Here is a 17128-nt window from a genome sequence, read left to right as displayed (position 1 = left end):
AGAGATGGGCTTTATAACGTCTATTGGTAATACATGACCTCTTTTAGTATGGCAGCTCTGTTTACAAACTTCAGGTGTCATTTTATGAACACCATGGTACCCAGTATGCACGTATTTATTTGTACACTCTTGACATACGTGCAGCTTGTCTAACTGGGCAAGGAGATACTGCGCTATTCGCCATGCGTATTGACAACACGCAGGATTGCTACACTGATTATTAACTTCATTCCTTGATTGGTAAGCGAACGCTGGAAGCTCTGTTATCACTAATTTAACAGTGTTCGTCATTATACAAGTTTTTGGTGAATTTTGAAACTTTACAGGTTCATTCTGATATTACCTACATACCTTGTGAGTATATATTACACTGGAGATTCTATTCTTTTCCTACATTTTAATGGTTGGATTTAAAGGCTTTCTAATTTACTGATTATTGTAGGATTCACTGGCTTTTGGATTACAGTGATACTCACTGTGAGTAGTGGATTTAATTCTCTTGTGCTTTATAATGAGGTGTTGGCTTCTTTTCGACGTGTTCTGGTGATTGGCCTCAATTGTTATGGTTCGTTCTGCACTGTGTGTTCCTGATTCACATTCTGGTTTCACTAGTGGCATACTTCGTTGTGTATTATTCACTTGTTTATTTCTACAATTATATTTTTGTTTTATATTTGACAGTGATGTTTTTAGGGTACACTTCTTTACAAGGGTTTACTACACACCTGCATAAAACCCAACACTTTGTACTGAGGTTGGTCTCATATGTTTCTTAGACGATTGGAGACAGAAACGCCAACATATTGACCATCACAATCACCAACCCTGAAGGATTCACAAGCCTTTTCCTTTTTAAGAAAATTGCTCTAAAGACAAACAGGACTATATAATTGGGTGATTCCCGTGAAATGTTCTCCTTCGGGAAATACTTTGGAGTACATTTTTATATCCACTCTCCTTGGGGTTTACTGGGTTTGCCTTATTGTGTTGTGTGTGTTTCTTCTTCATTGCGCATATTTGATGTAATGTAATGTAATGTGTAATGTATGTATACTTGTAAAGCGCACTGTTACCTCGTTACGTGGCATCCTGGCGCTGTATACTGCTGGGGAACCCGTCCTGGTTTTCCCTGTGAGAGGGCACCCCAAGGTGAAGCCAGGCATCCCCGGCGTTGCAAGGGCCGTTGTGGAGATTAAGCAAGCTATTGCCCAGAGTTGCAGAGTGGGACCCATGGTTAGCGTAGGCACCTAAGCAGAATTATCGAGTCCGCGACCGCGTCGGGAATTGAACCCTGGTCCCGGGCCGACCTCTGCTTCAGGGTCTACCGCTTCTAACCAGTGAGCCACACTTCTCCACAATGTCCGGAGTTCTGAGTGTATATGCACCCGTGAGTTTCTCGAACCTCACATGTTGGCCCTCTATCCTGTTGCTGCACAGCCCTCTGCTGCCATTACGTTCCCTGTTCATTCTTCATAAATGATCCCAATAAAATTAAAAATAAGAATAGAGCTGTCCCCCCACTATTATGCCATGTTAACCCTGCCACTATGGAGATCAGCAAGAGAAGGCACACAGGACCCTCATCCTTCTTATAATGACATGGACCCCTACGTTAGGCTGAACCTGCACACCTCCAGCGGAACACACACAAACGGAAAGGTGTGGCATTCACCAACATATTGTTGATGGCAAAAACATGGTTGCCTTACATTGAACCATGACATAAGACACTGCATCGCTTTGCGGCATCAGAGGCAAGTTAGCCCAAAGGAAGAGCCTGCCTACCAAATATATTTCAAATCTCACTGCACAACCTATGTGCAGTGAGATTTGAAATATATTTTGGGATGTCATCCTCCGAACCCTTTATTCCTGTCAGTGACCTTGAAACACGTTGCTTAGAACAAGCCTGTATCCGTCGCCTCTGCTTCTTCAAGTCAGTGCAGAGCCGTAGGAAGACGCTGATTCCCGATGGCAGCTTCAAATGAAGACTGGCCACCACTCTGTGATGACAACTCTTTTAATAATCAGTTTAAACGGAGCAGAATGTCCCTACTGTTGGGACAGCAAGAAAAAACGATTCCCTTGGGCAGACTTTAATATGACATGTGTTAGGTGGAGGAGCAGACCGAACATACGTAATTTAGATGGACATCTTTAATGATGGGCCTAGGCAAAGGGAGGCCAGCTCTGTGCTGCTCTGCTTCCTTGCCGGCCAAAATGCCCCTGTTTCCTTCTCCAATGGGTGAGCACATCCACAAGTAAGGGGAGTCCTGGGCATAGGACATTGTTAAATGAAGCATTGTGCCTCTGTTTTGATTATCCACCTGTGAACTACTCAGGCCTACACTGTCTTAGAAAGAGTCTTCTGATTCACCAGCCTTTCTGTACCCCTAGGTTCTCTGCCTACTTAAAATTGATTCTCCCTAGGGTTAGGCATTCCGGAACAGGGCGCGACGCCTTTGCCTTTCTAGCAGCCAAGCACTGGAACTTGCTTCCTGGACATAATTCCTCTGCCCCTACTCTACTGGCTAAAATGATCTGCATGCCAAGAGATTTGTAGTATGTATTAGACACAAATGGTAACAGCACCATCCCACCTCACTCACAACCACTGCTAGAGCTTGGAACACTGACAGTCAAACACACAAACATGTCATAAGAACTAAAGTAAGCAATAGTAACTGTGCATAGGACTACTCTACACATCCTTCCCCACACAAAATACAAAACAAATATGATAAATAATTATTAATTAGATCGCTAATTCTCCTGAGGCGGAAGCCGGGAGTAAGACTGCACGAACTTTCTTTTAAAACTTTGAGTGTCACAAATATTTTGTATTTTAACCTTACCTGTCCTCATTCCTGCACTCCGCTCGGGGCTCTACCGCGCTCCTGGCGGGCCCGCGCGGCGGATTTTGGCGCTGCTGCGGGGCGGGCTGCGGGCCCCGTTGCCGCCGTTCCCGCCGAGCGCACAGGCCACGCCCCTTTTTGAGGGGCCGCGCCCCCCGCCGCCACTACTTGAGGACGTTGATTGCGAGCGCCACTCAGATGGCTGGTTTTCCTGAGGCGGAAGCCGGGAGTAGGATTGCACGAACTTTCTTTTAAAACTTTGACTGTCACAAATATTTTGTATTTTAACCTTACCTGTCCTCATTCCTGCACTCTGCTGAGGGCTCTACCACGCTCCTGACAAACCCGTGCAGCGGATTTTAGCGCTGCTGCGGGACAAACTACTAACCCCATTGCCGCCATTCCCGCCGAGCACACAGGCCACGCCCCTTTTTGAGAGGCCACACCCCTCGCCGCCACTACTTGAGGACGTTGATTACGAGCGCCACTCAGATAGCTAATTCTCCTGAGGCGGAAGCCGGGAGTAGGATTGCACGAACTTTCTTTTAAAACTTTGAGTGTCACAAATATTTTGTATTTTAACCTTACCTGTCCTCATTCCTGCACTCTGCTCGGGGCTCTACCGCGCTCCTGACAAACCCGCGCAGCGGATTTTGGTGCTGCTGCGGGACGGGCTGCGGGCCCCATTGCCGCCGTTCCCGCCGATCACACAGGCCGCGCCCCTTTTTGAGAGGCCACGCCCCCCGCCGCCACTACTTGAGGAAGTTGGTTGCGGGCGCCACTCAGATGGCTGGTTCTCCTGAGGCGGAAGCCGGGAGTAGGATTGCACGAACTTTCTTTTAAAACTTTGAGTGTCACAAATATTTTGTATTTTAACCTTACCTGTCCTCGTTCCTGCACTCTGCTCGGGACTCTACCGCGCTCCTGGCATGCCCGCGTGGCGGATTTTGGCACTGCTGCGGGACGGACTACGGACCCCGTTGTCGCCGTTCCCGCCGAGCACACAGGCCGCGCCCCTTTTAGGGAGGCTGCGCCCCCCGCCGCCACTGCTTGGGGACGTTGATTGCGAGCGCCACTCGGATGGCTGGTTCTCCTGAGGCGGAAGCCGGGAGTAGGATTGCACAAACTTTCTTTTAAAACTTTGAGTGTCACAAATATTTTGTATTTTAACCTTACCTGTCCTCATTCCTGCACTCTGCTCAGGGCTCTACCACGCTCCTGACAAACCCGCGCAGCGGATTTTAGCGCTGCTGCGGGACAAACTACAAACCCCATTGCCGCCATTCCTGCCGAGCACACAGGTCACGCCCCTTTTTGGGAGGCCACGCCCACCGCCGCCACTACTTGAGGACGTTGATTACGAGCACCACTCAGATAGCTAATTCTCCTGAGGCGGAAGCCGGGAGTAGGATTGCACGAACTTTCTTTTAAAACTTTGAGTGTCACAAATATTTTGTATTTTAACCTTACCTGTCCTCATTCCTGCACTCTGCTCAGGGCTTTACCATGCTCCTGACAAAACCGCGCAGCGGATTTTAGCGCTGCTGCGGGACAAACTACAAACCCCATTGCCGCCATTCCCGCCGAGCACACAGGCCATGCCGCTTTCTGAGAGGCCACGCCCCCCGCCGCCATCTCCCTTCCTGTACAAAAAATGTGCATCTTCCGGTCGCGCAGCGGACGAGTGCAGCGGGCGCGCCTAAGGCAAGCCCGTCTGCGCCTGTCCACGACCGGCCGGGGCCAGGGGCTATACCCCCTGTGGGTTTTACTCGAAACTCGTCCACATCTAACTGCTACTCCCGCAGTGAGTTGCTCGCCCTTCGTGAAGATAGAAAGGGTCATAAAGCTAACCTTTGTACCCAAACGGGGCCAGGATTATCTTACGGACCAATTTCCTGCCTCGCTTGTCGTTGGTCCAGTATGGGTCAATTCTCATCAGACCATCACACAACTCACGTTAGAAACCATCTGTCCCTGAACTGTCTATATTTTAACGCTAGATCCCTACCTAGACATGCCCTGGATATTTGGGACTTACCTACATCAAAGACCCCTGACCTAGTTTTCATTATGGAAACCTGGCTATCCGATACCAATGCTCCGGATCTAGCTAACGCTCTCCCCCCTAATTATAAAATCATTACGCTAGACAGATCTGGTAAAAGAGGAGGGGGGGTCGCTGTGATATTTAGGGATCACTTAACATGCCTTGTGGAACTAACAACTACCCACACTGAGCATCAGACCCTACCTTTTAAAGTACTTTATGAGGGTCTTACCATCCTCGCTGGTGCAGTTATATACAACCCCCCTGGACAACAAGTTAGTCTTAGTGCCAAACTACTGAATCAACTTCTGCCACTCTGTCTAAAACATAAAAACTATCTAATTGTTGGCGACTTTAACATCCACTATGAGAAAATGGATGCCCCAGGTACTTCCCAGCTGGAATATGACATGGGGATTCTCAACCTCAAGCAGTGGGTAGTGGGCCCCACTCATATAGCTGGTCATACTCTAGACCTACTATTCACTAACATCGAATCCACCAACATAAGAGAGGTCCATCCCCTATCCTGGTCGGACCATTCCCTTATATCCTTCTCATTTGACCTTCCCGGTAAATCCTTGAAATCTAAGGTAGTCCCTCAGATCTCCAAACGAGCTTGGAGGCTAATCAATGATTCCAACTTTGAGAAACATTTCCAAGAGGCTAATGTTAAACTATTGGATGGCTCCCCTGTCACCAATGACGTTGCCCTGCTAAATGCTGGAATACTGCAGACACTAAACAAATTAGCCCCGATGCTGGAAACCAGGAAAAATCTATAACAGAAAAATGGTATACTCCCCACCTAAAAACTTTTAAAAAGGAATGTAAAAAATCTGAACATCTCTGGAGACAGTCGAAAGACAGTGAAACCAGACTAGACTATGTCCATAAACGGAGGCAGTATATTTTGGCTATCAAAAATGCAAAGAAGGACTATTTCGCTCAGCGCATTCAGGAAAACAGTAACTCAGCGAAGGAACTGTTTAAAATAGTGAAGGAGCTGAGCAAACCATCCAGTACTTCACAAACACTCATCCCTTCGGTTGAGGCGTGCGAACGCATTAACACCTTCTTTTCTGAAAAAATCATGGGAATTTACTCTACCTTCACTCCCCAACATATTCAGAGCAACTCTGACAACCCATCCAAGACCGTGACGCTATCCGAAGTCCTCACTGCTCCACCAGACCAAGGAAATGCATCCCGCTTAACCGGCTTCGAACCACTCTCTGAAGACGAGGTTCTAGCAGCCCTGACCACAGTGAAAGCCGGCTCCCCCCTGGACCCCTGTCCCCACTTCGTGTTCTCAAGAGTTGCGTCCACGCTTTGCCCCCTGATCACACAACTCTTTAATAAATCTTTAAGCACTGCCATCTTCCCTGATCCCTAGAAGCACGCCTCCGTGACCCCCCTTCTGAAGAAGGCGGGATTTGACATTCTCAACCCAGAGAATTATAGACCGATCTCCCAGTTTCCTTACCTCTCTAAATTGGTGAATGTACAGCTCACCAGGTACTTAGAAAGTAACACCCTTCTGGATTCTTCCCAGACTGGCTTTCGAGCCAATAACAGTACCGAGGCAACGCTGTTGGCAGTGTCGGACAGTATCAGATCCTCCACCGATCAAGGTGGAGCAGTGGCGCTGATACTGCTCGACCTGTCAGCGGCATTCGACACGGTATCCCACAATTGCCTGTTGAACATATGTCAGAGGGTCGAGGACTGCAGTCCTGTAACGGACTTTTCCTCTTCACTGCAGGACTGGGCTGGCCCCTTTAATTCCTGCCTCGCCTACGAGGCGGCCTGCCCCGCCTCTATGACGGGGACCCCGGTGCTCCAATCAGAAGCGGCTTCACAACATAGAAGGGCGGGTCAGGAAGACGCCGTCTCGCTGGTGTGGAGGGCGACTACAGCCACGGACGGAGGACGAAGCGCTGCAGAGGAGAACGCGGAAAAAGCAACTTCTGTGAATGGTGCCCAGCGAGAGGATCTTGGAATTCCAGCGCCTGCGTCGGGAGGAAGTGCGGAGGTCCGGAGAAGCCAAGACGAACTGGAGGAGCAGGAGGTCAACCCCGAGAGCGGACAACAGCGAGGAAAGGAACCGGGGAAGCCAGGAGGCCAACGACACCGCCTATCGCCCAGCCACGCGCAGGAGGACGCGTGGCTACCACAGGTGCGTAACCGCTTGCGTAACCTGCTCAGTTTCAAGCGGGGAGGGACCGGGTAGGAGGGAGGCGGGGGTCCGTAGGAGGTATCTGATTCACGGCACGCTCGGGTCTCTTGAGCCTTGGTGGTGGTATCTGTACATTCACGGAACGTACTCCCTCACTTCCCCTTCCCCATATCGACTGTTTACAAGTGCTGTGCACTAACAGCCACATTTGTTTCCTTTGTGCTTTTCGGTGGGTGAGCCGGACAACAGACATCGGAATCCCGGGAGAAGACCAGGAGAAACCGAAGCCCCAGGATTATTCCAGGAGAGACATTGTCTGCCCCTTTTTGCTTTACTTAACTGGACTGTTGAACTCTTGTACCGTGAATAAACGTCTTGCCCATATAATCGCCTTGGCTCTGTCCGTCCTTGTACCAAAAGGTTACAACATACTTCGGAGCAAAGGATTTCAATTCACGGCATTGAACTGGCTACAGTCTTTCCTGAGCAACCGCACTCAGGCAGTACATATGGGTCAGTTCCATTCCAGGCCCAATCCCATCAGCTGCGGGGTCCCCCAGGGCGCCTCATTGAGCCCCACTCTTTTTAATGTCTATATGTCATCTCTTGCCGACATTGGAAGGAAGTGGGGCATCGGCATCTGCTCTTATGCGGATGATACGCAGCTGATGGTGACCATGGACGAAGGGCCTGATATCACCAAAACCAAGCTACATGACTGCCTCTACGAAATGGCCCAGTAGATGCATGCCCACTGCCTAAAGCGGAATGCAGGTAAGTCAGAGATTCTGCTATTCGGTGGTGCCAAACGTGTATGGGATGCCACATGGTGGCCACCTTCACTGGGTTTGGCCCCCACTCCTAAGCAACATGCCAGGAACCTGGGAATTATCATGCACGATGTCTTGTCCATGAAGGTTCATGTTCGATCCCTTTGTGGCAAGGGCTTTGCCATTCTAAAACTCCTAGCCAGGATATTCCCATGGATACCCCCGGAGTGCAGACGCTTAGTCACACAGGCCCTACTGGTCAGTCGCCTGGACTATGGCAATGCTCTGTTTGTAGGGATGAATGAACATCTGTTCTTTCGCCTGCAGGTTTTGCAAAATCTGGCGGCTAAACTCATCTGCAACAAGGGCAAACTAGACTCGGCATCGGAATGCTTAAAGATACTCCATTGGCTACCGATGCGTCAGAGGGCTGCCTTTAAATTGCTTAGCCATGCCCACAGGGCTCTACATAAAACTGGCCCCACAATTCTTCAAGGGAAGATTGAATTTTATGTACCCATTAGGAACCTACGCTCTGGCCAATCAGCTTTGGCCAAGACCAAACGCATCTACAAAGTTAGAACAGGTGGTCGCTCCTTTTCCTACTTGGCAGCAAAAAGGTGGAATGAGCTCCCCACCGACCTGAGACATACCACAAACTATCTCCAGTTTCGAAAAAAACTGAAAACCCACCTCTTCCCCAAACTCTAGCTTCTTAGCATCCGCCATCAGTAGCTGCTATCTGGCATAAGCGCCGTGATATCCCTTGGGATGAGTGTTGCGCTCTATAAAAACCACAAATAAAAATAAAATAAATAAAGCAGTGAAAACTGATTTCCTTTGTGAAGGCTGAAAAGGATAAGTAAAATATATTAGATCGTGACACAATCTTTCTAATATGTAGTAAGACGATGTGTGTTTCCTTCTGTAATAGCAAATATCAGTAGTACGTTTATATACCTCATGTCCTTGTTTTACAGCAGAGCCCTTGCCACATGTGGCTTTACTCTAACATTCTGAACCATTTGAGCCATTGTTGAGAGTACCCTTGTGACTGTCAAAATTCCAAACACCTTTTCACAACTCTTCAGGTACAACTGTGTGTTCTCTTAAGCTTTTCACACATACCCATGCAGATGCTGAAAACTTCGATTCTTTTTTACAAAGTAGACACGGTTTTTCTTATCCGTAATGAATCTACTTCAAGTACTTTTATCTTTACTTTCTATTTCTCTGCATACTGCTCTCGTACTCTATTGCGTATATCAACAACTTTTTTATTTTATCTCAATCCCCTTGCCCACAGCAGATCCATACTTCAATTTTAATCCTGGAACTCCACCTCTCAACAACACAAAGGGTTATACGTCTGTACTCATAAGTGATGCAGTCCTCATTGCTCGTAACACATCCTTAAAAACCTATTTCCAAGTCATTCCATTTACTAATGCTAACTGCAGCTGTTCCTTTAGAATTCTGTTTATGCGTTCTACTAAACCATTGCTCCTAGGAGGATTATTGATGTTCTAATAGGCTCAATGCGACAATACTCTAAAAATCCTCTCATTTTTGCAGAGGTCAATTGTATTCCTTTTTCAGTTGCCAGTTTGGAAAGAACTCCTTCCCTTTGGAACACCGCATTAAAAAAAATCTATGACATTATCTACAAATGTAACCTCCATTTGGACATATAGTCAATTGAAACAAATGCATACTTCGGTATTCTTCCCAAAAGTCCATACGGTCCAGAAATGTCAAAAGCACTTTTATCCCAAAGGAGTAACTGAAGAAAAACATACTAGGTGTGACTTGTTTCTCAAAACACAAAAATCACAATCATGTATATTTGTTTCCATTGCTTTATAAACGCCAGGCTACCAAAGTGTTTCCTCACCCTACCTTTCAGTGTGGCCTTAAAAAACCTAGATAAGGCACCTTAGCTCCTAAAACATGTGGTACAGTTATTAAAGTCACATTCCTGGGCAATTTGAGCGAAAGGCGTCCCTTCACAGCTTAGATATGTATAGCCAACATCCTTGAGTACTCTGGATAGGAATGCTCTACACAAGCCTTTTGTAAAGCTGAAAACTTGGCTCTGCTAACTCTAACCCTGCTGATCCATTCCACTAAGGCAACATTTTTTATTATCTTGTCTTCAGACTCCTGCGGGTCCAGAATGCCTACTCAGGTGGTTCTGGTTCATGACTGTTTAGGAAATTAAGTAAATGAGCAGATGCTGCGCGAGGGAGAGCAGTTTCCCTGACCAGGATTTCTAATCAATAACATTTTCCATAGGGGTCCTTAAAAGCTGAGACCTATGTTCGATCGAAATAGAGAAACTTCTCATAATAATAGATTTGATGCAGAACATCCCGCACAATCCAGGCACAAGCAAAGGCCATCATGGTTTAATCTGTCTGTGTGGGCTTCATGTTAAAATAAAATTTTGTATTTTTGTATTTTTTTGTTCATGGATAAAATTAAGTATTTTACAATTTGTATATTTGTTTTATGTTTACTTGATCTCTATATTTTTGTGAATTGTTTTGAAGTTCATATAATAGAAACTGCTTAACCGATGGGTCCTCGACTTCTATTAGTCAGTCAATCAGTGTCCACATAAGTCAAAAGGTCAAGACATGCTACAATATTGAAAGAAACACTGAGGGCCCCATTATGATGCTGGTCGGACAAGCGTCTGACCGGCATCGTGTCGGAAACTGGACCGCCCGACAAGAAGTTGGTGGTCCATTCTTCCCAAATTAGTATGTGAACGCCTTCACGGTGGTCGGAAAGTGTATCTTTCCTATTGTGGCTTGTGCTACGGGTTGCAGCACAGGCCGCAATAGGAAATAGGCACTTTTTAAACATCCATGCACCATGTGGCATGCACGATGCATGGATGTTTGGAGAGGCAACACAGGTGCCCCCCCAGGCCTCATAGCAGAGGCTGCGGCCGAATGAGAGCCCTGCTAAGGATCCACAAAGACAGTTTCCGACAGCCTTTCTATGGCTGTCAGATGACCATAGAAAGGCTGTCAGAAACGTGCTTCTTAATCCCCACGGCAATGCCTGAGCCGGCACCGCCTCCATTCTGGAGATTACGATCCGCCCCGAGGGCTCCTTGATACTGTCAGAGGCAGAGGGATTCCCCCCCAGGCATCGGTTGTACCACCCGTTTTATTAAAGTGCGGTCGGACCGATGCCTCAGATGTCGAGCTAAATGTCACTGCTGAGCTATCGGATGGCCTTCGCCCGAAATCGTAATAGGGCCCTTTTCGTTTTACTAATCTAAGAGAATGAAAATCTGTGGAAATGGGGATATACGAATACCCACTTATCCTATGCTAGCTGTGTTTTTTTTAACCTTGGACAGATAGGCTTGGGATTGCAGATTATGTCTGTAATGTGTACTTTTTTTCCTTCTGTAGATCTCAACCTATGACATCACACCAAGGTACACAGTCGTTACCTATGCCACAGAAACGAAGATATTAGTTGACCTAGAAGAAGATGCAGCCACTGATGCTTCCGAGGTCGTTGAGCTGCTGCAGGCATTTGATTACAGTGGTGAGTTGTTGACACTGTTGTTTTGTGGTGCAGCATGCAGTCCCTGATTAATGAGTGCCAAGAGCCATATTTTGCAAAGTGCCTCAAATGCTAAGGTGGAGTGTGCACCCGTGTTCTGTGCCCTTGAGGCCCTTTGGTATTACAGAATAGGCTTCAGATGCTTGCACAGCCCCTTCTGTAATGTGAATGACCCCGGCAGCACACATGTATTGCTGGCACGATCCTAAAGGGGTGTTCTCTCATTTGCATGAGGGTGTGGTCATATGCAAATGAGAAAACCCTTTGCATCTGTGTCCATGCAATAAAATACACAGGAGCAGAGGCAAAGGAGCCTTCAAGAAGTGCACTGGCTGTGCACCACAACGAGAGTGCCTCTTGAAAGGGGGACCCCCCTCAGGCATTCTGTTGCAGATATATGCAGTCACTTGTTGCACCTGTGTGCAGAGGGATCTATTTGCCCTTTGTAATGTAGGTCAAGTTGCTGCATACAAAGAGAAAGGCAGACTGGCAGTTTAAACATCCAGTTTGCCTTTCACTAATGCTCTATATTCAGGGGGGGGGCATGAGTTTGTGGCTTCGCTGAGAGCACCACATTAACTGTAATAAAGGGCACTTACTTGGTATATGTCCGGAACACCCTGTTAAAGGGTGTGCCGTGGCCTTATACATAATGTGAGCACAGATGTTCAAAAAAGAGGGTGCCTAGGAAGAAGGAGGTTAGTGTAAGTGATATCGAGTAATTTAGGTTGGTCCTCATGGCTAGGCACATGTTCATAAAAATTCACTACTCCTGCTTTGGGAAACAACCATTACGACGCGGTCATAACACCGCAGTACCAGTACAACGTGGATTTTAGAACGCAAGTCGTTACCACGACTTGCGCTGGAGGGCGCTCTAGACTAAGGAATAGTATGATTTACTATTCCAACACCTTCCCTACTGCACGTAGGCTGGAGTTGGAATAGTAAATCATACTATTCCTAAGTCCAGCACCCTACAGCGCAAGTCGACTTGCGTTGTAAAAGCTGCGTTGTGATGGTACTGCGGTGTTATGTACTGCGTAGTACCATCATACATCCGCTGCTTTACCTCTGGTACACTGTGCAGAAATTCAACCTAGAGATATGGAATGGCAATCCTTATTCCAATGTGCAAATCAGAAGACTATCACCGTGTCTCAATGCTCCCCCTGTTGTTGTCTGAAGATCAGACCCTAAAGTCACCTGGTTATATCAGCCCGAGTCATTTTGTTGGCATCACCCTGTCGACTGAGCAGTTGCCATAAGTACTTTTGTCTCCAAACAGCACAAAGAAAATGAGTTTTTAAGTGAGACTATAAAAATTGACCAGTTTGATATTCAAGTACGTCCTAATATTGCAGGACATCTCAGCAAGGCCGGACTGGCCATAGCGGGCACCGGGCAATCCCCAGGTGCGCTGCACGGGTGGGGGCCGGTTTTGGGCCCCTGGGGGCCGTTTTTGTTACAGGGCCGTTTTAGCTGCAAAATCGGCCCTGTACCAAAATCGGCCGAAAACCGGCCCCGGCAAAGAGCTTGGCGGCACCTCCAACCACCCCCCTCGGGGGCGGCCGAGTACTTCGCCAGGGCCGCTTATGGTTCCCAGTGCGGCCCTGCATCTCAGACCCCGTTTGAAGGGCCATGGAGCAAACAGAGGCTACTGGACCTCAGACGTGGGGGCTGGGATCACTGGCCTCTGATATCCTGGGTTACTTCTTCTATGGCTCTGCACACTGGGCCTAGTAACACCTCTTCAGCTCTTGCCTTTCGGTAGTAGCTATGGCGAGCAGTCACATGCTTCTCAGGAACATAACGTGGGGGTGTGGAAGCTCTGAACTCAACAACAAGACATCAGTATAATAATGGATGCGCCAACACAGTGCTTTATTTAGAAAAGACAAGTAGTTTAATATGCACTGTTAAAATTGAATACCACACAGGATATATTGGCAGGTAAAATAAAATACACTGGTGCGTGAGCTACAGGCCTTGGGTACGACCCAACTTTCCCCTTTAGCTGGGTGTCTGCCCTCTTGTGAGTCTAGGCAGGGCTCCCTAAGGTTAAGATGTTTGTGCAGCACAAATCAAGGCTCAGGTGCAGATGGTATGTTATGTTATTTTATCCAATATTTATATAGATGAAAACAACTGTAGGGTGAGGCCAACCTTAGGGGTGCAATTCATTTGCATTCACAGAGCCAGGTTTTTAAAACTTTCCTGAAAGTTTTCATTTCAGTGAGGGAATAGTTAAGCAGTGGGACGGAGTTCCAGGCAGTTGGGCTAACACCGAGAACTTGCGACAACTGACTCTTGACTTGCTAAAACTCAGCACCACCAAAAGATTGTGGAGTTTTTTTCACCAGGGGTTATCTTGCCACGTGACTAGTCAAGAAATCCTCGACTATCCCATGCAGAGACTTGAAGACTAAGCAACACATTTTAAACTGAATGCGCTGCCTCACCGGTAACCAATGAAACAGTTTCAGATGGAGTAGGGTGTGTGATCTGCAAGGGTCTTTGAACACCAACCTAGTCGCTGCGTTCTGAAGCAGTTGTAGTCTCACAATGTCCCAATTTGTGAGGGAAAGATAAATGCTGTTTGCATTACCTCATTAACTGCAGGGATCACTGTCCTAATAGTCCTCATCAATTCAGCAGATAGAAACAGTTGTAGTTTCTTAAGGGTCCTCAAAGTAAAAATACATTTTGAGACCACAGCATTCATTTGCTGTCTTAATGGAAATAGTTGGTCAATTGGTTTGGGAACCGGTACTGGTCCCATTTCGCTGGGACAGGAAAGTTTGACCAGGATGTAGAATTGCCATTAAAAACCACTATTTTGTTTTGTTTAACACAGTTTTTGCAGCACACCCCTTATCCATAATATCATTCAAAGATACAATAGAACAAATCATTGGGCTCTTGTATAATTCCTTGATCTTTTTTATTTCTTTTCTACTCCAATCCCCACAAGCCAACGCGTTTCGCCGTGGTTAACAAAAACCAACCGGCTTCATCAGGGCTTATTCTCTCTTTTTCGCACCTCTCTCTTGGGACTCGCGTTCCGTGATTTCCCTTCTCTGCCCGAGTTTTGGCTGTGTCATATAATCTTCCTCGCCTGCACTCGGGTTTCGCAAACACAAGCTTAGAGGGAGACCTCAGGTAGAGAGCGGGCGGCGGCTTGACATGCGGTAAAGGCTCTGCTCGGAGATACGGCACGAGAGGAGGAACGTAACTCAATTATCAAAGGGAACATAACACATGGGATTTGAAGGCTGACTGCCCAGTATATAAGCAATTTGAAGGGGTGAAAAACCTGTTTACATAAAAAGGAGAGGAAGTGGGAGTGGGGTGTTTCTCTTCTCCATATTTCATTGCAAGCACCCAAGAGGCATAGTAACTAGCGTCATTACTATTAAGTGAATCATTCCATGAGCACCTCAACTCTCCGTAAAAAAAACACCCAAAAGTTTGTTCCACTATTTCGTTTTGTTCTATGTGCAATTTAAGATAATTACTCCTCATTCAACCACCAATAAAGCGTATCATGTCTTGAAATAGAGACTGAGGCACAGCTTGACCATCAACACAATATCTGAGAGCCGTCAGCATAATTGAATTGAATTGAATTGAATAAAATTTATAGTGCGCATACAGTAACCCGAAGGTGTCAAGGCGCCTAACAAAAATATCATAAACAGGGGCATGTCACCATTACAGATAGGCCTGCACAAATAAATAGGTCTTCAGGGCACTTCTGAAGGCCTGAAGAATGGCTAGAGATCTTAAATCCAGAGGGAGGGAGTTCCACCATTTAGGTGCCAGGGTGGAAAAAGCCCTACCCCCCCATTTAGCCCTCCTAAAACGGGGGACTGACAGAAGAAGTTTGCTCGAAGAGCGCAGGTTCCTGACCGGAATATGGCGGGATAGGATAGATCCTACACCCGTGGTACTGTTTTTAGCCAATGCCCTATAGGTCATACACAGGATCTTATGTTGGATACGCTGTTCCACGGGAAGCCAATGCAGCAGCTTTCTTGCTGCTGTGGCTGAGGCACGTTTGGGGAGATCTAGGACAAACCTGGCAGCGGCGTTCTGGACTACTTGCAAGCGCTGCAGTAGACTTTTATTCAGTCCAACATACAGCGCATTGCAGTAGTCCAGTCGTGAGCCAATAAGGGCCACTGCCAGCTGTTTCCTTGCCTGTAGTGACAGGTAGTGCCTGATCCTCCTAAGGATGTAGATAATGCCCCAGCAGGTGGAAATCGTTCTATTAACCTGTTTTTCCAGATTTAGGGAGGGATCGATCATAACCCCTAGATTTTTTACAGTGGAGGTGGGAATAGGGCAGGCTCCTAATGAGTCTGGCCACCAGACAGATGACCACACATCCTCTTTCCCTCCGAACACCATCACCTCCGTCTTCTCTCCATTCAGTTTTAATGAATTGTAAATCATCCATTTCCCGACTGCCTCCATACAAGATCTAAAATTAGAGGCAGTCAGGATATCTGACTGAGAGAGAGAGACGAGGATCTGGGTGTCATCTGCATAGGATACTATCTCCATCCCGAAAGATCTAATTAGCCTGGCAAGTGGGGTCACATAGATGTTAAATAGGGTCGGACTTAAGGCCGACCCCTGGGGGACCCCACATTGCACAGGCAGGGATGGAGATAGGAACTCTGACACCCACTATTATTCAGTTCCTTTATCAGGGCTTGAATGTGAATGTTGAATAAATGAGGCATGAGGGCTCACCCTTGTGGGACACCACTACCGAATTCTACCTGAGGACCCCACTGAACAATTGAGGATTAAGATAGGAGCTATGGTTGAGGAGGCCCTAGCCCATGATTGGCTCACCAAAAAAGAAGGGGATTTCCTCACGCAAAAAAAACCACGTACCCCCTACTTCTACCGCATACCCAAAATACACAAGAGCCTGACACAACCACCTGGTAGACCCATGTATCAGGCATAACATCTATCCTGGAACCCCTATCGAAGTATGCAGACGCCTTTCTTAGACCATTAGTCCAGGCGAACGGATACCTACTTGAAGGACACAAAAGCTGTCCTCCAGTTATTAAAGGACCTCCCATTTGACCCTGACTCACAGATACTGCTGAGTTTGGATGTGGAGAGCCTCTACACCAGCCTGCCCCACGACGAGAGTCTCCTCATCATTGAGGAAGTACTACATTCAACCACATGGAAATATCAAACCCCACGTGGGGTTGTAATGGAGTGCATCTCTACTGCTTTAACAAAGAACTTCTTTGAGTACGAGGGCACTCTGTACCTACAATGCCACGGTACCAGTATGGGCAGCACTTTCGTGCCGAGCCTGGCGGGACTGTATGTGCACCACCTAGAGACCACTAAGATCCTCCACCCTGACAACCCTTTCAGAAACAAAATCCAAACGTGGAAAAGATACATAGATGACGTCTTAGTTATCTTGGAAGGAAACAGGCAATCAGTAATTGACTTTCTAGTTTGGCTAAACAATCAAAATACGTACCTGAAATTCACTCACTCCATGTCCAACAAATCCATGGTCTTCCTCGACCTCAACATTTACCATGACTCAGGTTACCTTAAAACAGAGACTCATTTCAAACCTACCGCAAGGAATTGCTTACTACGCTTCGACAGTTTCCACCCGCGTCATCTGAGAGAAAAC

General features: G+C 47.1%; 1 protein-coding gene across 1 annotated transcript in view; it reads left to right on the top strand.

The window, feature by feature from the left end:
* Positions 1-17128, top strand: part of LOC144756263 (complement factor B-like) — a 531456-nt gene that overhangs the window by 137134 nt on the left and 377194 nt on the right. The window contains exon 7 of the mRNA XM_078645908.1: positions 11283-11421. Within this exon, the coding sequence (XP_078502034.1) occupies positions 11283-11421 (139 nt within the window). The remainder of the gene's footprint in view (positions 1-11282; positions 11422-17128) is intronic.

This window comes from Lissotriton helveticus, chromosome 5_1, assembly GCF_964261635.1.
Source record: "Lissotriton helveticus chromosome 5_1, aLisHel1.1, whole genome shotgun sequence".
Classification (NCBI taxonomy): domain Eukaryota; kingdom Metazoa; phylum Chordata; class Amphibia; order Caudata; family Salamandridae; genus Lissotriton; species Lissotriton helveticus.
Note: the sequence above shows the minus strand (reverse complement) of the source record. Positions and strands in the feature narration are given on the sequence as shown.